Raw genomic sequence first — 22695 nt, 5'->3', positions numbered from 1 at the left:
GCGTATTATTCCCCGACCATGACCAGCTCTAGCTTAGGACTTGGCCTTGTTATCAGTTGTATATCCCCTCCAGCCCCTAAGAAATAGAAACAACAAGCATCTACTGTATTCCTTTTCCCTAGGTGAATGCCCTGAGTGATACTGACATTAATCTTCACCTCATTTGTGATCCTGTACTCAGGCCAGCTTACTCATAAGTGGCACCAGGTTTGTCAGGTATTTGGGGGGCATTCAGCCTGCCTAGAAGGATACTCTCCTTACTTCAAATGTTGCCCTTCTCTCTTCTTTTTCCTGGTACTGAGAATTCTCAAAACAGTGGTCTTAATCATACTTTGTACAAGCAGCAAAGCAGTCCTTGGTGGGATGGACTTTGATGTGCTAGCAAAAGGAGGTCTTTCTTCCCAAGCCCAGCATAGAACACTCATTACTAAAATGCATTCATCTTCCTTCCTCCCATCAACGACCTGCTGTTAACCACTTGGTAGCCTCCCCTCTTCCCATCTGTGTCTTTTCCTTGCACACTGAGCTCCTGCTGCCTATGCCTTGGAAAACAGCTGTCCACTACAATTGTCTCAGGAGTGGAGCATCCCAGCCTCTCTGAATATCACACCCTCCTCAGGTTCTTAACTGGAAAATCCCATACTAACATCCTATGATAGCTTGTCCCTCAGCCACAAAAGCCTCAAAGGCCTGCTGAACTGCTCACTCCCCATGTTAATGTCACTTCCTCTCTAAACAAAAAATGTACATGTTGTCATGCCCATCAACATAAACCCAGTGGTCATGGGTACTGGTTAAAGCATGAAAATATGGAAGACAGCTTTCTCCTTAGCATGGGATATCTAACCCATCTGTCTGTGTAACTTTATTATTTTAATACATACTAGAAAATTTAATCTTAAAATATTTGCATTCTGAACATGTAAAATGTGATAAGCCTATAATTTTGTAGGCAGTTAAGTCATGGCTGCTATTTTTAAGTGGAACTTATATCAAAACAAGTAACTTTATAAAATTCAGTTTTTGTAGGATTTTCCAAGGAAGTCATCTTGGTAGACTGTTTCTCACTCATTAAACTTTGCAGAAACGACTCATATTCAGTACTGTTTTTAATCACTTTTTTTAATACAGGGCAGAATGTTTGTAAGAAAGCCAAAGTTTGTTAATTTTTATATAACTAAAATAAAATAGATTTGGAGAGATCTGTGATCATATTAAGTTGAGGGAGGGAGTCATTAAGCAAAGCTTAGCAATATATTAATCCAAGAAAGGAGATGTTCTATAAGTGAACTATGGCAGTTTCTATGACTCTGGGTGTGTCTCAACACTGATAGTTTTATCAGTTAGAGCAAACAGTGAAAGAAAAATGATCATCACTGACTTTAACTGTTTAAGTTTGAGGATAAATTGTATCTTAGTAAATAGCTACTCTTACTTCTTGGTTTTATTTAGCAGGGTTCTGTCTGCTGTTTTTGTTGTTTCCTTATAAAAGTAGTAATAGGTGATCATACTGTGTTTATATTTCCATTCCTTCATATCTCTACCTTTTTTGTAAGCTGGTGATTGAACAAAGTAATTTTTTCAAAAATGTCCCAAGGGCTTAATGACCCCCTTTATATCTGAGAAATGATTCTTGCTATATTTATCATTCTATAAATGATTTTGCTGGATTAATTGCTTTAGGTTGATAGCAGAAGGAAGTGTTTTGGACAACACAAAGGGTCTCATGTGAATTTATGTCTTAGTTTTATTTTCAGTCTTGCTAAATAAAATGAGTCTTTGTGTGAATTTATGTCTTAGTTTTATTTTCAGTCTTGCTAAATAAAATGAATCTCTGTGTTTACTTTTTATTAAAGAGAAATTTAATAATAGTTAATATCAGGATAGGTGATGTAAAGAAATAAAACATCCCTAGCTAGTGAGTTAAGTTCTCCCTAAAAATATATTCAAGTAAAAAATCTATCCCCATTATCAACATAGAAATAGCATAAAAAAATTCATGACAGGGTAAAACTTTTGATAGATGCTATAGGAATTTATCTTTGCAGTGCTAGGGTTAAACTCGGGGTCCTCACTTTTGCTAGCAGGAGCTTTACCACCACTCTTCTAGCCCTTTCTGCATTTTTTTATTTTTGTTTTTGTTGTTTGAGCAATACAGCAGAGATTTATTAGGCAGAGTTGAAAAGAGAAGAGCAGCCCCCATGTAGGGTTGGGGATGGGGGTCTCAGAAAGGCTGAGCCACAGTCGTTCATGACATGATCTGAGGTTTTCATCCATTTTCTCCAAGGTGTTGCTCAATCTCTTTGCTAATTAGATTGCTGCATTGGTTATTTTTGAGATAAGGCATTGCTTCATGCCCAGGCTGGCCATCCTCCTAATTGTGCTTCCCTGGGATTAACAGGTGCCTGCCATTGTGCCCAGCCATTGGTTGAGATAGGGGTCTCATGAATTTTTTGCCTGAGTTGTCCTCGAACCATGATCTTCCAGATCTCCTCCTCCCAAATAGCTAGGGAGGTTTATCATTTTAAAGAATTAATCACTGCAATTCTGCTCCAAAGGACAGAGATATTTCAGTTGACCCAGAACTGAATTGATATCAATTCAGTAGGGAACTCCCAGTCCCTGCTCTAGCAAGTTGCCTAGCGTAGTGTTGCCAGATAAAATACAGGACAGCCACATAAATGTGAATGTCAGGAAAATAATAATTTTTAGAATAAGTATATCCCAAATATTGCATGAGACATACCAAAAAAAAGTATATTTGTTGTGTATCTGAAATTCACATTTAACTGAGTTTCCTATATTTTTATTTGTTAAATCTAGTAGTCCTGGTCCAGGCTTTCCCACACTTTTTAATGGTGTTCCCAATCTTTATTGGTCTGAGTGTCTAAAGCACAAATAATAGGAACTTCAAATGGGTAAGTTAAGAATATAGTTACTGAAATTAGACTACCAAGGTTCATATCCCTGCCTTACTACTTCCTGGGTGTGTGGTCTTGAATTAGTTTTCTAATTCAGCTTAGGGCCCTGTACAAGATAGGCAAGCATACTCTATACTGAGCTACATCCCAGCCCTTGAATTTTTTGAGACATGGTCTCACTGTTAACAGCTCAGGATCTTGAACTCACTATGTAGCCCAGGTTGGCCTCAAACTTGAGATCTTCCTGTCTCTGCCTCCCAAGTGCTGGGATTATAGGCATGCACCACCATGTCCATCTTGAATTAATTTTTTAACCTAAGTCTTAGTGTCTTCATCTGTAAAATGGACTATATAAAATAATGCATATTGGGCTGGGGGTGTGGCTCAAGTGGTAGAGCACCTGCCTAGCAAACGTGAGATCCTGAGTTCAAGTCCCAGTGCCACAACACAATGCATGTGAAGGGTTTTAGTGCTGTGCTTTGCATGTGTAACTGTTCAAAAAGACATCTGGGAAATGGGCTAGAGAGCACACAGCTATTAGGTGGGTACCACTAAGTGGAAAGATTTTAGTTAGGATAGTATGTAGAGGAAGAAGGACATGGCCACATGCCTCTGCAGAAATCTTTGTGCACAATAAGCTGTTTGAGAGGAATCGTCTAGTTCTAGAGTTTAGTTAAATTAACAGGGCTAGGGATATAGCTCAGTGGCAGAGTGCTGGCCTAATATGTGTGAAGCCTTGGGTTTGATCCCCAGCACTGCAAAAATAAAGAAGTATTAAAAACTTGAAAAGGCAAAAAAGAACAAAATGTTAGCAAAAAAAAAAAAAAGTAATTAAAAATTAAAGCTCACAGGTTGACCCCAGGAAAGGCAAAAAGGAAATTGTAACCTCGCATTTTTAAGTTGCATAATAGTCAACTAATATTCTTAGTTCTTGGCGCACCTAAGAAGAAATTAGCTTGAAGAATGAGGTATTTTTAAAGAATTTATGTAAGTCAGGCTAGTTTGAAATGGAAAGTAGTGATCTACAAATAGAAAATAATTAAATCTCGGGATCAGCTTGGATAACACTTTCTGATAGTCTTCAGAAATTGGGAAGATTCTGTGCTGTTTGAGATGGTTTAAGTGTCTATATAAAATAAAAATAATTTTAAAATATCCCCAAAGGTCTTTCCCAGGTCTAAAGTTCTAGAATCTACTTTGACATTTCAAAAGCCAAGTGTGACAACACGTTTGTGGAGAGATTGCTGTCATGGGCTACTCTGCCTGAATTCATTTAACCTGGGACATGGCATTATTTCTTCATTTCTCTTAAAAGCCAAGTAACCAGGCAACAGTAATTTTCTATTATTTTATCTTTCTTTAATCCCCCCAAAACAGTCACAGTAGGCTCAGCAGGAAACAATTTTAAAAATCCATAGATGTTTTTCTCATAAACAGAGCCTTAGACTACAAAGATGAATGTCTTAAACAATGGATGTAAAATACTTGGATAAGTATACTAGGCTCTAGACTGTTTATAAATTCTGTCCTTTGGCTGATCCCTGTCCAATTAAAGAAGGAAACAAAGAAAATGAGAGGGGTTGGAGTGTAGCTCATTGGTAGAGCATGTGTTGCACAGGCTCTGGGTTCAATCTCCAGCACCAAAAATCCTTCAATGTAGAGGAATGAGCCAGGCACAGTGGTTCATGCCTGTAATCCAGCAAATGGGAGACTGAGGCAAGAGGATCATGAGTTCAAAGCTGGCCTCGGCAAAATATTGAGACCTTGTCTCAAAAAAAAAAAAAACTGGAATGTGAAATGATGGTAGGACTAGGACCAGTATAACTTTTTATCTTTTCTTCCATTTATGTGAGGTTGTAGAATTTTAGAGATGAAAGCATCTTAAAAATAAATTTACAAAGGGCTGATGGACTGGCTTAAGTGTGAGGCCCTGACTTCAAACCCCAGTACTGCCATAAATAAATAAATTCACAATAAAATCTCTCATCCTCATCCTGGTCTCCCCAATTTTTTTTTTCTTGGCAGTATTGGGGCTTGAACGCAAGACCTCATGCTTGCCAGACAGGCTTTCTACCACTTGAGCTACGCCCCCAGTTCTCCTCCACTTTTTCTTTACAGAGTAATTTCATAATTGCTCACTGCATGGATAAAGGGATAGGAGGTAGCCCTATCTTGTAATTCACGGAAGAGAGACCTGATCTAGTAAATGAAGATACAACTACTTGTCATGAGTAGTGACCTTCCCTTGATTACTAATTTTACCAATCACCTGGCAGAGGTCTTTTTTCTCCCCTCAGATAGGAATCATGGGTAGGTGAGGAGCAGCTCTTCCAGCACTGGCAATCCTAGGTCCTTGAGTGCCCTAAGCCTAGGGGTTGGACGGCAGACCCAGAGGTTTACAGCTTCAAGCCCTAAGAGCTAAGAGCCTACTGTTCCAGGCCCTAGTGTGCCTAGTGGCTTTAGGCACTCAGGTTGAAGGCTTATTGCTCTGGGATTTAACCACCAGTGCCCCAGCACTTGGCAGCTATTGTAATCTTCAGCTTCCAGCAGCAGTGGGCAGTAGGGGCAAACAGCTGCAAGCAGCAGCAGGTGGCACCAGCTAGTGTTAACAGCTCTCACACAGGCCTCCAGTACAGGATCCTCAGACCTAAAGCAGCAAGTGGTACAGATCTTAAACCTATGGTTCTGAAACCCTCAGCCTTTAAGGTCTGGCAGCAACTTGATACTCTTATAGCAACCAGACCCATAGTTTCTCTCCTTGGCTCTTCATAGACTTCTATTTTTCACCCTCTCTTGCCTTCCACCATCCCTTTTCTCTACTACTTTTGCTGTCATTTCTTCTCCCAGCCACTCTGTGGAACGCTTCAGCTGTCCTCTTGTTGCTCCTGCCACTGTCATCACTGCCCCACTGAGCACTCACAACTCAGCCCACTCTACAAGTGATAAAGACTAAAAGTAGTCAAGAGAGCTGGAGTCATGGGTCAAGTAGTAGAGCACCTGTGTCCTGAGTTCAAACCCCAGTACCACCAAAAAAGGGAGGGAAAAGTAGGTAAGAAAAGACTACTAGAGAGAAGTCACTTGTTGGTCCTAATGTTGTAATACCACAAGGGCGGGGGCAACACAGGAGAATGTCTCCCCACTGGCAGAAAAAATAAGCAGAACAACCTGCTTATACAAGCAGAAAGGGGATATGGCAAGAATGTCTGCTCCAATCATGGCAATCCTTCATGCAAATAAAGGACTGTGTTTGTGCCACTCACAGTCATTCTGCTGGGCCACCAGAGGAAGTGCTCTCCTTTTGGCCTGAGTAAGAATAGCTGCAGAATAAGCATGGTCATTTATAGTTCACCAAGGTTTGTAGTGGCAAAAAGCCTGCAGCCAGGGGCTCACACCTGTAATCCTAGCTACCCCGGAGGCAGAGATCAGGAGAATCGAGATTTGAAGTCAGCCCAGATAAATAGTTTGAGACTTTATCTCAAAATACCTAACAAAAAAAGGACTGGCAGAATGGCTCAAGTGGTAGAGCACCTGCCTTGCAAGGATGAGGCCCTAAATTCAAAGCTCAATACCCACCAAAAAAAAAAAAAAAGTGCTTACAGCTGTGCACTAGTGGCTCACACCTGTAATCCTAGCTACTTGGGAGGCTGAGATTGGAAGGATCTCAAGTCAAGGCAAATAGTTTGAGAAACTCCATCCTCAAAGGCAAATAGTTGGAGAGACTCCATCTCCAAAGTAACCAGAGTAAAATGGACTGAAAGTGTAATTCTAGAGCACCTGCTATTTAAAACCCAAAATTGAAACCCCAGTTCCACAAAAAGGAAAAAAAAAAGTGCTTACAATAAAGGCCTATCACTAACATTAACAGTGATTTAATATAACAATACTCTAGCAATGCTTAATTCCTGCCCCAGAACCCCAGAAGAGGTGGGTCCCCCTATGTGTCTCACTATCATCTGGATTGTACATTCCTTAGATCTATGAGGTATTTATGTTTTAAAAAATGTTTTCCAACTATCATATCTCTTAAGGTATTTCATGCTCACCCTCCCACCACTTCCTGCTGGTTCTGTATCTCTATAGCAAATATATCTCATTCCAGGAAGGGCTATTCTAGTCATTTTAAAATTTTTATCACTTTGGTAGAAGTAGTAATATATCAAGCTTAGAGACATTTTACTTGATTACAATTACTCCTAACGTTCACATTCTAGTTTATTCTAGTCTTATGGACCATAGTAAATGGCCATAAACTTCCCCAAAGGATGGGGGATAAGAAAGAGTAATGGAGGGGATAAATTTGACCAACATACATTATACACATGTATAGATCACTATGAAACCCTTTTGTACAATTAATATACTTTTATTTATTTATTGTTTTATTATTCATATGTGCATACAAGGCTTGGGTCATTTCTCCCCCCTGCCCCCACCCCCTCCCTTACCACTCACCCCGCCCCCTCCCTCTCCCCCCACCCCCTCAATACCCAGCAGAAACTATTTTGCCCTTATTTCTAATTTTTTTGAAGAGAGAGTATAAGCAATAATAGGAAGGAACAAGGGTTTTTGCTAGTTGAGAAAATATACACTTTTTTAAAAAAGCCTCTTATTGCAAGGACCTAAGGTTCTGCTCAGAGCTATTTTCACAAATCAGAATGTATGAAATTCCATCTCCCTTCCTGGAGTCCGGGACAAGGTAAGAGAAGAGAGTGAGATCACTGTCTTCTTTCCAGAAGGCTCTGAAGTGCCCCTTCTCCAATGTAGTGGAATCCCACTTCATCAAGTGGGATTAATGGTTGAGAATCTTTCAGCAGCAATTGCAGCCAGAAGTACTTCCCTTAAAAGTAGTCTCTTTTTACTTGCCCACAGCATCTACCGTTTCATCACCTGACTATGAAATTCAGAGTTTTGTAGTGTCTCTGGCTCCTCAACCTGTACTCAGAACTGGACTATGTCAGTGGGAGAGGGGAGGGCATAAGAAAAGGGTGACTATGGTGGAAGTACTGTGTGTTCACGTATGAAAATGGAACAATGAGACTTGTTGAACCTGTTCTAAGAAGGAGGGAGAAGAAAGATGGAGGGGATGAATCTAACTAAGATATATTGTCACACTTGTAAAAGTCACAATGCACCCCTGTTACAACTATAATATGCTAATTTAAGAACTTCCAAGGCTGTGTGCTGAGCGCATGCTAGTTGTCCTATGCCTGCCTGTGCTCTCCTCTAACCAGTAGCACTAGCCAAGGCGGCCCCTGGCCATTGAGCTAGGATATCCCCAAATGAAGCCGGCTCTAAGTCAAAACTATACGCCGGATTTCAGATACTACGTATGATCTTAAAAGAATTTAAAATGCCTTATTTGGTTTTCATATTGATTGCATGCCTAAGTCTTATGTGGGTATATTGGGTTAGATAAATGCATCATTAAAATTGCTTACTTCTTATGAACCTATGAGAAAAATTTTCACTACCTATGTAACGGTATTTCTATAGGCCAGCACTGGTCTAATGCATGACAAAATAGAAATAATCATACATTTCAATCAGGTCGTGTCTTTATCACAACACATTCCTCTTAAGAACCATTCAACATACCGACAGCTGTCTCCGCCCTAGCATTTTCTAATCCGGGTACTGCACCCAGAAATTTTGCTTTAGAGCTCTTGAAAGCTAGGGACGGTCAAACCTTCGAAGGCCTTTCAAAAAGGAGTAAGACACCGAGAACAGCCTGCTTTATTTTCCTCAGAAAAGTCCTTTGAGGGCAGCAGCGGCTCAGATGCCAGGCCTGAGACCCACGCGGGAAAGACCTCCGATCCACCAGGCTCCCGCGAGACAGGCCAAAATGGCCGCCAGGGGGCGGGCTACCCCCGCGCTGCCCGGGCCGATTGGGTAATACGATTCGGTGCTGAGCGGTGATTGGGCCTTACGTCGGGAGGGGGCGGGACCGGAAGGTGGGCTCAGCCCGCGGGTGCCCGAAAAAAACTACGTTTGTCCCCGGGGAATGTGGAGAGCTGGTGGCATGTCGGCGGAACTGGGCGTCGGATTCGCGCTGCGGGCAGTGAACGAGCGCGTCCAGCAGGCTGTGGCGCGACGGCCGCGGGTGAGGAAGGGACTGCGTGGGGACGGTGCGCGGCCACTTTGAGGAGGGGAACACCTGCGTGGCAGTAGGTCGTCACGGTGACGCAGAGGGGGTCTCCCGGAGGGGCGGGGCCCGCGGCCAGGCGTCTGCTGAGGTTTCAGAGCCCCCGAAAGTCTAGAGAAGGATTTCCTCAGCGTCCGCGCCGTGGGCCCCGTAGGTTTTCTGGAGGTGGGCTTGATTGGTGCAGAAGCTGCTCGGGAAAATGACTCTCTCCAGGCGGCTTCGTGTAGGGGTCTTGGAGGATGCAACATGGACCGGGCCCATGCCAGCGGGGTGCCGAAAAGCATCTGACACCCGAACTCCAACGAGCCAGACCCGCCCGAGATCACGTGTGTGTGTGGCAGCGTCCGACGGCCAGTAGATGCTCGGTGTCCCTTAACCCTTGGCCAAGGTGGAGATGAGCTGGCCAGGCTTTACAGGCTGCACTTGGCATTTGCAGCCCGAGGGCCCTGTCAGACGCCAATCCCAAGCAGTTTAAGAGAAGATTTTTTTTTTCTCTTCTTTTCTTTTGTACACATTTTGTCTCCTCTTGAACTTGCATTAGACCAAGAGTCAGTATCTGCTCAACTCCATGCAAGTTAAGCTGATTTGTGTGAAATGAGACAGACCTGAACAGAAGCACAGGGCAGAGGCCTCTTTGTTCAAGCATGTATGGTTTTAGAACTCAGAATGCTGACCCAAATCCAGAAGATCTGAAGTACAGTCTTTCCTTAACTATTGACGTTACTGTGAACAAGTCACTTAACAACTCTGGCCCTCAGTTTCCTCATCTGGACAGGCATCAGGGATGTGGCTCTGAAATTCCTATGCTACCTTCTGGCAAGGAGCACTGACAGACAGCTGGACTGCCTGTTCCACTCTCCTCCCTGGAAGCCATCAGGTCATCAACGTAATTGTAGAAATTCTGACATGGTCTCATAAGAGGCTGGTGACAGCGCCTTAGAAGGAAGCAAGACAAGACTGTGTGCTAATAGACCTGATTTCTTCAGGCCTTTGAGAATACTGTGGTTCCCGTCAAAACCCTAGGGGGTGGTAGTGGACATAAAGACCAAGCTATATAAGGACAGTGAATCTTCTCTTGTTGCCTCCCTGTGCATTTGAATGCAGGGAAACCCTGCTGTTTATATAGTGGCTATAGGGAAAGGTCAGATAGGTCTGATTGTTTGTGTCCCAGTCTCTTTTGGCCACTGGTTGGTTGAGTCATAGATTGAGCAATAAATTACCTATCATTACTGTAGTTGGAGTACTTTCTGAATGAATGGAGACAATTTTAATAATTATAGCAGGACCAGAATGAGCTTCCAAAGCTATCTACCTTAGGGTTCCAGCAGCCAGACCTCCCTAATAATCAGTGCTACCTTCCCTTTAATGAAGTGATTCTTTTTGGTTTGGTTGCAGTACTGGAGATCAAACCCAGGGCCTGGCACAAGTACCCTACCACTGAACTACCTGCCCACAGCCCAGTGAAGTGATTCTTAAACCTCTAGTATCAGTACATGTGAGAATCATCTGGAGAGGTTGTTAAAAAGAAAGTCTCAGGACTGGGGTGTAGTTCACTGGTAGAGCATTTGCTTAGCATGGGTGAGACCCTGGGTTCAGTGCTCAGTACTGCACTGCAAAACCAAAAAAGAGGAAATTGTCAGCCCTCAGAGTCAGATTCAGTAGGTCTCAGTGGGACCCTGGTGATGCTGATGCAGTTGACCAAAGATCACACCTTAAGGAAGTGGTGCTTTAACTTGCTCAGCTCCCTTGAGAGAGAAATGTCTTCTAGATCATAAGAGTGTTAACATTATGTTGAGGAGCCAAACACATAAAAGACATTTGTTCACCACTCTTTGATATTGATCTCCCTGAAGTATGGGAAAAATGGATCCTACCAATGCCAAGCTGAGGTTTGTGCCAATCTGTTCTACAGCACATATCCTACAGGACTTGTTGGAATAATGTTCCCAAACATTCACTTATGTGGCTCTTTACCTTTTGGCAGGATCTCCCAGCCATCCAGCCCCGGCTAGTAGCGGTCAGCAAAACGAAACCTGCAGACATGGTAATGGAGGCCTATGGTCATGGCCAGCGTACTTTTGGAGAGAACTATGTAAGACCCCTTTACCAAAGAGCCTTTGGGAAAGTCATGAATTCCAGGCTTCTGACTTACTCTGTTTTTACTCTGTTTTAGGTTCAGGAATTGCTGGAAAAAGCATCAAATCCTAAAGTAAGTAGATACTGCACTTTTTTAGCTTATATCTAAATCTTGGCTCGTTTGTTGAAAATTAGACCCATGTTAGTAGAGTTTTAGAGCAGAAAGTTGGCCTTGGGGTAGAAATGTTCACATTCCCCTAAAGCCCCAAATAATTCTCAACTAAATTTTCTGCCTTTATTCAAACTATAATTTTCTCTTTTGTGGTTTTTTGAAATGGTGGACTAAGGAACTTGCTATAATCTTGTATCTTTTTGAGATTTGAAAGCGTTAATGAATCCATCCTTAATAGTTGATATCTGAAAGCTAACTATCCATTTGCGTCATCAGGAGACTGGCTAAAGATGATGTTCCTTACAGTTAAAGAGCAGAGTGTAGATGTGAAGGGTCCCTCGGAATATGCACAGTGTTTGAGCCAGCAAGGCTCTCCATAAAATCTGAATCAAACCTGGTTGCTTTTTTCTCTTCAGATTCTGTCTTCATGTCCTGAGATCAAGTGGCACTTCATTGGCCACCTACAGAAACAAAATGTCAACAAATTAATGGGTAAGATAAAACTCTAAATATGAAGACAAACCTGCTCTGTCATTGTATGACTTGCACTACCTTCTGTGGAAGAGAGCAGCTTTTAGAAAACAGTAAGGTAAAATTAAAAATTAGTTACAAGGAACTTACACCTGTAATCCTAGCTACTTGGGCGGCTGAGATTGAGAAGATTGTTGATCGAGGCTAGCCTGGACAAATAGTTCGAGAGACCCTATCTCCAAAATAACTGGAGAAAAATGGACTGGAGGTATAGCTTAAGCAGTAGAGGACCTGCTTTGTAAGCACGAAACCCTGAATTCAAACGCCAGTCCCACCATAAAAAAAAAAAAGATCCTTCATACTGGGTGTGAGGGAGCCCATTTATATTTAATACATGGCAGTTGGCCATTTGAGAAAATAATTAAATAATTACACTGTGAGGAGATTCCATTCCTCACAGTGTAATTTCCAGCAAGAGTCTTAACTTGAAATAAAAACTATAAACATTATACTGAAGTATTGGAAGGTATTTTTATTTTCTCAGGCTTAGGGAAAGGCCTTTCTAAACAAGACATAAAATCTAGAAACCATAAGAAACAACTAGCAAATTTGATTATATGAAAATTAAACCTTTCTCTTCATTAAAGCAAAAGGGAAGCACAAACTGGGAGAAAAGTAGTGTTTTGAAATGTGGAATATTACTGTCCAGAATACATTAAAAAAGCTATAAATCTTTTTGTTATTATTTGTAAAATAGTAGGTAAAAGAAAAGAAAAATAGTAGGTAAAAGCTATGAACAGGTAATTTACAAGGGGAAAAAATAAAAAAGGTCATTAATTGAACAATGTTCAACTTCATTCAAAGAAATACAAAATAATAAATTCTACTTATCCCCAACCAGATTTGTTAGAAAAATGGAAAAGATTGTTAACATTCAGTATTTTGAGAGAGTGAGTAAATCCCTGTCTTCCACGTCTTACCAGGAAGAGTCTTTTTTTTTTTTTGATCATCATCTGCCATTTATTCAGTGTGTGTTTCTACCCTGTCCACAATGTCTTTTTTTTTTTTTTTTAATTTTTATCTTATTCATATGTGCATACAATGTTTGGATCATTTCTCTCCCTTTCCCCCACCCCCTCCCTTACTCCCCCTCCCCCCCTCCCTCCCACCCTCCCCTCACTACCTGGCAAAAACTATTCTACCCTTATCTCTAATTTTGTTGAAGAGAGAGTATAAGCAATAATAGGAAGGACCAAGGGTTTTTGCCAGTTGAGATAAGGATAGCTGTACAGGGAGTTGACTTGCACTGATTTCCTGTGCATGTGTGTTACCTTCTAAGTTAATTCTTCTTCAACTAACCTTTTCTCTAGTTCCTGGTCCCCCACTCCTATTGGCCTCAGTTGCCCCAGAGTATCTGCTTTAGTTTCTCTGCATTGAGGGCAAGAAATGCCATCTAGTTTCTTAGGTGTCTTACCTATCCTCATACCTCCCTTGTGTGCTCTCACCTCATCATGTGAACAAAGTCCAATCCCCTTGTCGTGTTTGCCCTTGATCTAATGTCCACATATGAGGGAGAACATAGGATTTTTGGTCTTTTGGGCCAGGCTAACCTCTCTCAGAATGATGTTCTCCAATTCCATCCATTTACCAGCAAATGATAACATTTCGTTCTTCATGGCTGCATAAAATTCCATTGTGTATAAATACCACATTTTCTTGATCCATTCGTCAGTAGTGGGGCATCTTGGCTGTTTCCACAACTTGGCTATTGTGAATAGTGCCGCAATAAACATGGGTGTGCAGGTGCCTCTAGAGTAACCTGTGTCACAGTCTTTTGGGTATATCCCCAGGAGTGGTATAGCTGGATCATATGGTAGATCAATGTTTAGCTTTTTAAGTAGCCTCCAAATTTTTTTCCAGAGTGATTGTACTAGTTTACATTCCCACCAGCAGTATAAGAGGGTTCCTTTTTCTCCCCGCATCCTCGCCAACACCTGTTGGTGGTGTTGCTAATGATGGCTATTCTAACAGGGGTGAGGTGGAATCTTAGTGTGGTTTTAATTTGCATTTCCTTTATTGCTAGAGATGGTGAGCAATTTTTCATGTGTTTTTTGGCCATTTGAATTTCTTCTTTTGAGAAAGTTCTGTTTAGTTCAGTTGCCCATTTATTTATTGGTTCATTTTGGGAGAATTTAGTTTTTTGAGTTCCCTATATATGCTGGTTATCAGTCCTTTGTCTGATGTGTAGCTGGCAAATATTTTCTCCCACTCTGAGGGTGTTCTCTTCAGTTAGAGACCATTTCTTTTGTTGAGCAGAAGCTTTTTAGTTTTATGAAGTCCCATTTATCTATGCTATCTCTTAGTTGCTGTGCTGCTGGGGTTCCATTGAGAAAAAGTTCTTGCCTATACCTGTTAATTCCAAAGTATTTCCTACTCTTTCCTGTACCAACTTTAGAGTTTGAGGTCTGATATTAAGATCCTTGATCCATTTTGAGTTAATATTGGTATAGGGTGATAAACATGGATCTAGTTTCAGTTTTTGCAGACTGCTAACCAGTTTTCCCAGCAGTTTTTGTTGAAGAGACTGTCTTTCCTTCATCGTGTATTTTTAGCGCCTTTGTCAAAGACAAGTTGGTTATAGTTGTGTGGCTTCATATCTGGGTCCTCTGTCCTGTTCCACTGGTCTTCATGTCTGTTTTTGTGCCAGTACCATGCTGTTTTTATTGTTATTGCTTTGTAATATAGTTTGAAGTCGGGTGTCGTGATACCTCCAGCATTGTTCTTTTGACTGAGTATTGCCTTGGCTATTCGTGGCCTCTTGTGTTTCCATATAAATTTCACAGTAGATTTTTCAATCTCTTTAATGAATGTCATTGGAATTTTGATGGGAATTGCATTAAACATGTAGATTACTTTTGGGAGTATAGACATTTTTACTATGTTGATTCTACCAATCCATGAGCATGGGAGATCTCTCCACTTTCTATAGTCTTCCTCAGTCTCTTTCTTCAGAAGTTTATAGTTTTCCTTGTAGAGGTCATTCACATCCTTTGTTAGGTTTATACCTAGGTATTTGATTTTTTTGAGGCTATTGTAAATGGAATTGTTTTCATATATTCTTTCTCAGTTTGTTCACTATTGGTGTATAGAAATGCTAATGATTTTTCTATGTTGATTTTATATCCTGCTACCTTGCTATAGCTATTGATGGTGTCTAGGAGCTTTTGAGTAGAGTTTTTGGGTCTTTAAGGTATAGGATCATATTGTCTGCATAGGGATATTTTGACAGTTTCTTTACCTATTTGTATTCCTTTTATTCCTTCTTCTTGCCTAATTGCTCTGGCTAGGAATTCCAGTACTATGTTGAATAGGAGTGGAGATAGTGGGCGTCCTTGTCTAGTTCCTGATTTTTGAGGGAATACCAGGAAGATTCTAAAATGGTAGGGGCAGGCTAGGGGTGAAGTTCAATGTTAGAATGCTGGTCAAGCATGTGTGATGCCCTGGTTTTGATCACCAACACCACAAAAAAAATTTTTTAAAAAGAGTTAGCTCCAATATTTGTTAATTTTGTAAGCTTGAATAAACTTCCACTTTTTCCACTTTTCTGCACCTCAATTTTCCCTTTTGTATGGAGATGATAGTATTTCATGAACTATGGTGGAGATTACAAAAAAATATTGGGCTCAGTGGAACATACTTGTATTACAGCTACTCTGGAGACTGATGCAGGAAAATTGTAAGTTCAAGGCCAACCTAAGCAACATAGCAAGACCCTGTCTCAAAAATAGAAAGAAAGGAAAATAATGCAAGCTGGTGAGGCCGGGGGTGAGGGGAGGGGTGGTTATAGTTCAGTGGTTTCCCCAGCATAGAAGAAAAAGAAAAGAAAGAATACATATATAAAGTAGTTAGCATACTGCCTGGAATATCTCAGTATTTGATAAAAGCAAGTGCTTAGGATTGTCTGTGTCACTGTTCTTTATCTGAGGCAAGATTGATACTTCAGCATTGATCATTGCATCTTTGAGAAAAAAGACTGATAACTTCAGAGTTTCACTTAGCTTTCAATGTGGGTCTTTCTGATGTCTTTGTCAAATAAGAAGACCCCTATCCCAGAAAGTTTAAGAACATGGTGATACCGCTCCAGGGTAGCATTTTGACTTTCCTGGATAACCTCTCTTCATTGTCATTTTGCCTTTTTTGTCTCATTTGGAACTGAGATGAAATTAGATCAGGCCTGCTACTCCTGATTGAAGCATCTGGATCTGTTTGCTGCCTGTTTGTGTGCATTGGTGTTTCCCTTTCCTTACTTATCTTTGCTGAGAAGGTGACGGTCTAACACTTGAACTTATATCTGTCAGAACTTTCTCATTTGTCTTCTTAGCAAACTGAGAACTGTCTTTTTCTATTCCTGAGATACTTTTTCATGTCAAGATTCATTACGTTACCTGCTGCAGTGGGCTGAATGGAGAGCACTACCTCTCTTTCTCATCACAGCTGTCCCCAACCTCTTCATGCTGGAAACAGTGGATTCTGTGAAGCTGGCAGACAAAGTGAACAGCTCCTGGCAGAAGAAAGGTTCTCCTGAAAGACTAAAAGTTATGATCCAGATAAACACCAGTGGGGAGAATAGTAAGTGACCGGACCTGAATTGTAGGTTTTTCTTCCCTTAGGGTGACTGAAGCTCAGAGAGAATGGTTAGCATAAACAAAGGAAAGAGCTCATGGCCTTTAAGTAAGCTGGTTTTTGGTCTAAAAGCATATTAACACATATGATCCTGTCTGTTAAGCCTTAATTTGGGGGAGGAGAGGAGGAATCAAAAAGGAATTATGACTTTGACCTGAAAATCCTCAAAGGTCACCATCACTCCTAAAAGTATTTATAGAGTTACATGTATAATACTTCTTTTTTTTTTCCCACATGTATAATACTTCTTAGGTCTTAAAAAAAATTACTTAGTGAAGCCGGGTGTGTTGTTGAACACCTGTAATCCCAGCACTTGGGAGGTAGAGACAGGAAGAACACAAGTTCAGGACCAGTTTGGCCTACATAATGAGACCCTGTCAAAAAACAAACAAACAAAAATTACTTAGTGTTGCTTTGGGAAAGATAGAAGAAAAACCAATTAGCACCCGTCAATGACCGTTTTGGGCTTGGGTCAACAGTGTAACAGAGCAAGTAAGAGCCTGGCCTTTGACATCAGACAGACATGGGCTTGAGTTCCAGAACCTTTGGCATGAAGAAGCATCTCTTTTCCAGATATGCCCTGGAGTCAGGCTACATGGGTTCAGATCCCAGTTCTGTAGTTCCTACTTGCATGACCTTGAAAGGTGCTTAGTCTCCCTGTGCCTCAGTTTCCTTATCTTTAGAATGCAGCTCATAAGAGTACTTACTCCAAGAGTTATTGTACTAAATGAAAAACTCAGCACTTGGCTTGTGCCTGGCATGCAGTGATCAGTTGGTTTTAACAGTTGTCATTGCTGTACTGTATGTGCATGTACCCTGATTATAGATAGCTACCTTACATTGTCACCTAGGCAAATTTGAAATTGTTTCCATTTCCACTTCATTACTTCATTGCTTGAATCACAATTAGCTGTGATTTGCCCTAATTAAATGTCAAAGTGAATATTCCTAGCACCTGCCGATTCGTTCTCCAGCTAACTAGTGTGTTCAGTTAAACTTTGCAAATATATAGTCAGAACTATTTGGTATGTGTATGCCTTAATCTTTGTAACTCTTAATAATTAATAAAACTACAAAAATCTCAGATGTAGAAAAATAGTTCTCGGGTTCATCTGAGATTTGGGCAATAAGATCTTTCTGGTGTCTTAAAAAAATGTCAGGATTTTTCCTTTTCCCTGTCCCTTAGCTATCTCAGCTAAAATCCTGAGATGGAGAGGCTGGGGATATAGTTCAGTGATAGAGATGCACATGAAAAACTCTGGGTTTGATCCTCAGCACTAATAAAATTTTTTAAAATCTTGATATGTATTAAAGAGAATCCAATTTATAATTCTTCCCTTGAGAAATTCAGAACCTGACCAGAAAGGGAGCATCACAGAAGACCTCACTTCACACATAAAGGGCTTAAGGACTTGAAGATAGGTTATTTCATGAAGACCTCATCTGAGACACCGCCTCTGTCACAAGGAAAGGATGAAAATGGAGCCTTCCTCTGGCTTCAGGACAGCTCACCAGTCATGTCTTCTGTTTCTTTTGTGAAGGTAAACATGGCCTTCCTCCTTCTGAGACGATAGCCACAGTGGAACACATAAATGCCAAGTGCCCCAGCCTGGAATTCGTGGGGCTGATGACCATAGGAAGCTTTGGACATGATCTTAGTCAAGGACCAAACCCAGACTTCCAGGTATTGGGGGCCGGGGACATGCTTATGTGCAAAGGAGGCATCACCGGGCTGCAATGTAGCTCTACTGAGCATGTGCCTTGCATGCATGGGGCCCAGGAGTTAATCCCCAGCCCCCGGGGAACGGGGGGTCGGGGGCAGTTACCACAGTGGAAGGCCTGTCAAGCATTAAAACTTCCTTCTCCACTCTTCCCATCAGGAAAAGGGAAAAACAGGTTCCTAGACCCCCACAGACCTTCCTCAACTTAGTTGAAACTTGAAGAAGACCGTTTTTACAGATAATGAACTCTTCCTCTCTAGTGATTGATAGTTTTCTTTTGTGGTGGTTGGCTTGTTTTGTTTTCCAGTGCTGGGGGTCAAACCCAGGGCCTTGAACATGTTAAGCAAGTGTTCTACCACTGAGCTGTACCCTCAACCTTGACAGTTTTCTTAAAAGTTGGGGACTTTGCTAAAAGCCCTCTAGTAACTTGTAGTAATTTTGACAGGCCTCAAAATCATAGAGCATAAGTAATCTTCAGAGAAGTCCATCTCCTAAGTGCTGGGATCGCAGACATGCACTTTACCATGCTGGCAGATTTGGCCACTTTAGGCATTGTTAGAGAAGGCAGGAATAAAATGGTGTCACACTTGTGCTTCTGTCAGGTATTGCTGTCCTTACGGGAGGAGCTGTGTAGAAAACTGGGCATCCCTACTGACCAGGTTGAACTGAGTATGGGCATGTCGGGGGACTTCCAGCATGCAGTGAGTATCCTTCCATGTGCTGCTTTCTGCCTCCAGAGTGGGGCCCAAAGGACCAAAGCAGAAATAGGTTTTTTTCTGGAGAAACCTTTGAAATGCTTATCACAGAAACAGCACCCAGTTGCAGTGGTTCTCAATTCTAACACCCACCCCTCCCCACACCCTTTCTTTTTTGGAGTAAAATTTATAGAAATTATATCCTGACTCCTAACTTTTTAAACTCAACATAATTGCCAAGTATAATCTAAAGGAAAATAAGAAATTAAACTGTAGGCTGGGAGCATAGTTAGGAATCAAGTGTGTACTTAGCATGTGCTAGGCCCTGAGCTCAATCCCCACGCACAAAAAGGAAAGAAAGAAAGAAACTATAATCTTTTAAAGGCATTTCATCCTATGTCAGGGTGTGGACATATGACATAAATCCTAATGAAACGGTCTGATGCTTAATCTTACATGTACATCTCACTGTGAGTGCAACAGCTATAAATATAAACTGGCAGCTGACATACATGAGTTTCAAAAATAGTAAATAACTTGGTAAAGTTCCAGAAATCAAGGCATAAATTTGCATTCTGGAAAATCGTATATATTAAAACAGTAGAAAAATTCTTGGTGTTTATACGTACAATGGAATTTGAGTCTGTGCTCAGATAATAGGAGGTTTTTTTCCACCTGCCTAACTGTGGCATGTTGGAAAGGTATATGGGCTTTAAGACAGCTCTTCCTTGTGCAGTTGTATCCTACACACCTTGGACACCCACATCCCTAGTCCCCACCCAACTCTAAGCCACTGAACTCCCCAACCACTGTGAAGACCAAGGACTTCATTACCTGTTTCTCACACCCCTTCAGAGGTGCTCCTGCCCCAAGGAGAACCACTGTTCCTCACCATCTTCAGCTGCAGCCCCACCATTCTTCATAGCAGCCCCTGGGAAGCAAGAAGAAGCACAGCTTCAGCACTGCTTTATTTCTGTACTTTAAACTCTGTCCTCGATGCTTTTTTGTCTTTCCCAGATTGAAGTAGGATCTACAAATATCCGGATAGGAAGCACCATTTTTGGAGAGCGGGAATACTCAAAGAAACCTGCTCTAGACAAGACCACAGCAGACCTGAAGGCCCCAGTGGGTGTGGCACAGGAACACTGAGCTAAGGACTACTAAGAAGACCAACTATGCACTAACCTAGATTTTCATCTTGATGTTCCTCATGTTACAGCCCAGTCCTGCTCTCCTGTGACCTGGATAGAGTGCTGATGATTACGTGTGTTAATGGAAACCATCTGTGCTTAGTCTCTGACATAGGAAGCTTGCTTCAAGCAGTGGCTTTGGACCGAATTTGAAAAATAGAGACACTGCTGCAGAACAAATACCAAATCAGTAGCCAGGAATGAAAAATTGAGTTCATTACTGAATTCAGCCCAGGAGCACCAACCAGTCCATGAATGCCTTTTCCAGGTTTAAAGCTTGACCGCTGACGCCTATAATTGTGGAAATCAGAGGTATTCCCACTCATCATCCCAATTTAATAGGAAATTCCCTTCCTACAAGTAGGCCTGATTAGTCACTGTTACTGCTGTGGTGATTTCTGCCACCAGTTTCTACCCTAGCCTGTAGATATGGAAGGTGTTCTTTGCTCTGGAGTGGCAGTACAGGAAACTGTGGCAGGGCTCCAATCACAGATTGCCATTAGTAAGAGTTTGTGTCATTGACCACTGTGATATCGACCCTGAAATTGTAGGGGTCATTATTTGTAATTAAGAATTAGGCCTTTGTGACATCTTTCTGAAGAGATAAAACCTGGATCTTTTTCCTCTGGGACTGATAGTGATGAGAACTGGATGAGACGATTTCTCCACCATGATCCTTCTCCGGTGACTTTTAGCAAAGACAGTGAATCTCATCCTCCTCAGAAATGGCACATGGTTTCAACAAGGCCTTGCTTTGCCTTTTCTTTTCCTGAGAAGCACTTTCCCAGTGTGTTTATAAGCCAGAATCCTGTAGCTCTTGATTGTCCAGAAAGTAGCAAGATCGTCAAAAATCAGAGAGCACAATTCTCCAGCAGTCACAACAGATAGCTTCAGTGCGGGCTGTTTATTTTCTAGATAGCTTTTTCTCCTGTTTGTTCAAGCCTGAGAACATGCTGCTGCTGCTGAATGTAATTTTGTAAAACTTAGACCATTGTGATTCCTGTACTGAATCAAAGCTACAATGTGATATTTCAGAGTCTATTAAATAAAAATGTGAGTTTGATGATACTAACTGTGCCAACTTACAGAGTAATTAAAGATTTATTTTTTATGATCTGGCATAGTGACTGAATCTAACAGGAGGGAGCACAGGCCCTATAGGAAGCAGCTATGCCCCTTACTTGGTGCAAAGCCGGCCTAGCTTTAGAAAGGGCCAGGTCACAGATGCAGCCAAAGCCACACCATGGATGAAAAGGGAGTTCTGAACTTTGAGGGTAAGAAAATGAAGTCTTAATGGGGTATGGTGATGTGTGCCTGTAATCCCAGCACTCAGGAGGCTGAGGAAGGAAGGTCAAAAGTTTGAGGACAGCTTGGGCTATAGCAAGACTCTTGACTCAAAAAAAAAAAAAAAGAGGAATGCAAGTCAGGATACACTAGAGACACTTCACACCCATGTTTATTGCAGCACTATTCACAGTAGCCACTATTCACAATTTGGAAACAGCCAGATGCCATAAAATTGATGGCTGGATTAAGAAAATATAATATACATACACAATGGAGTACTACTCAGCCATAAAGAGCAATGAAATTATGTTGTTTGCAGGTAAATGGATGGAGTTGGAAGACATCATGTTAAGTGAAGTAAGCCACATTCAGATGGATCCTAAAGATAAACATACAAAAAGAAACATGATCATCTACACATTTATAGAGAACATGTTGGTAATAGTGGAATTATTCCATGGAACTCGTGAAGAAGGAAAAGAAGAGAATGATCGTCAACAATATCGAAATACATTGCATCTGTGCCGAATCATTTGTAGATGATGTAACAAGTATGTACTGAAAGCTGTTGAATAATAGATAGGGAAAGGTAAGGGAGAGTAATAGTCGGTGTTGAACTGACCAAAGTACAGCATATTCACAGTTGAAATACATCAAGAAACCCCTTTGAACACTGACTATGAAATTAAAAATGGAAGGATGGTCGTAAAATAGGTCCTATGAGGGTGTAGGTGATTACAGGAGAGGGGATGGTGAATATGGTCAGTGTATTTTATATGCATGTATGAGATAGAACAATGAAACCTTTTGCAATTGTATTAAGTAGGTGGGAGGGGGATGAGGAGAGAGTGGGGGAAAACCTAACCAAGGTACAATGTAAGCATATTCAGAAATGTCACAATGAATGGGGCACCAGTAGCTCACTTCTATAATCCTAGCTACTCGGGAGGACTGAGGTTTGAAGCCAGCCAGCCAAATAGTTCTTATGACTGTCTCAAAAAAACCCAACACTAAGCAGAGTGGCTCAAGTGGTAGAGAGCCTGCCTAGCAAGTGTGAGGCCCTGAGTTTAAACCCCAGTACCACCAAAAAAAGCCACAAATTTCACAATGAATCCCCACTGAACAACTAATGTATGCCAATAAAAATGCTTTGAGGAAAGAAAAAAATGAATTCTTGACGCTTCAGAAATTACAAAAAGACGACTACAAGAAACTTTCACAAGGCCTCTAGGTGGCGACATTAGCTATCACTGCCTACAAAAGCACTGAGGCCTAGGATCCTGTGAGTTGGTATTGGGCTCTGCTGTCAGCAGCTTGCCCTGGAGGGACTCCTGGTG

The 22695-nt window shown here is 41.4% G+C and overlaps 1 protein-coding gene across 3 annotated transcripts; it reads left to right on the top strand.

Moving 5' to 3' along the window:
* Nucleotides 1-8862: 8862 nt before the first annotated feature.
* Plpbp (pyridoxal phosphate binding protein) lies at nucleotides 8863-21139 on the top strand. Of its 3 annotated transcripts, none has more exons than XM_020156821.2 (8): nucleotides 8863-9021; nucleotides 11048-11155; nucleotides 11237-11272; nucleotides 11728-11803; nucleotides 16277-16411; nucleotides 18007-18149; nucleotides 18789-18887; nucleotides 19899-21139. In XM_020156821.2, exons 1-8 carry the CDS (start codon nucleotides 8923-8925, stop codon nucleotides 20028-20030), a joined length of 828 nt encoding a protein of 275 aa, XP_020012410.1. In that variant the 5' UTR covers nucleotides 8863-8922; the 3' UTR covers nucleotides 20031-21139. The 3 variants fall into 3 exon arrangements, with proteins under 3 accessions (XP_020012410.1, XP_073910745.1, XP_073910746.1); XM_074054644.1 differs by having other exon boundaries at nucleotides 16196-16411; XM_074054645.1 differs by lacking the exon at nucleotides 18789-18887 and having other exon boundaries at nucleotides 16196-16411.
* Nucleotides 21140-22695: the final 1556 nt, after the last annotated feature.

This window comes from Castor canadensis, chromosome 14 (assembly GCF_047511655.1).
Source record: "Castor canadensis chromosome 14, mCasCan1.hap1v2, whole genome shotgun sequence".
In the NCBI taxonomy this organism is placed as follows: Eukaryota; Metazoa; Chordata; class Mammalia; order Rodentia; family Castoridae; genus Castor; species Castor canadensis.
This window is presented reverse-complemented; position numbering and strand designations above follow the sequence as displayed.

Coding starts and splice junctions, on each gene's coding strand:
- Plpbp (XM_074054644.1), top strand. CDS start 8,923: ATGTGGAGAGCTGGTGGCATGTCGGCGGAACTGGGCGTCGGATTCGCG. Junction 11,156..11,236: donor GTACTTTTGGAGAGAACTAT/GTAAGACCCCTT, acceptor ACTCTGTTTTAG/GTTCAGGAATTGCTGGAAAA. Junction 11,273..11,727: donor AAAAAGCATCAAATCCTAAA/GTAAGTAGATAC, acceptor TTTTCTCTTCAG/ATTCTGTCTTCATGTCCTGA.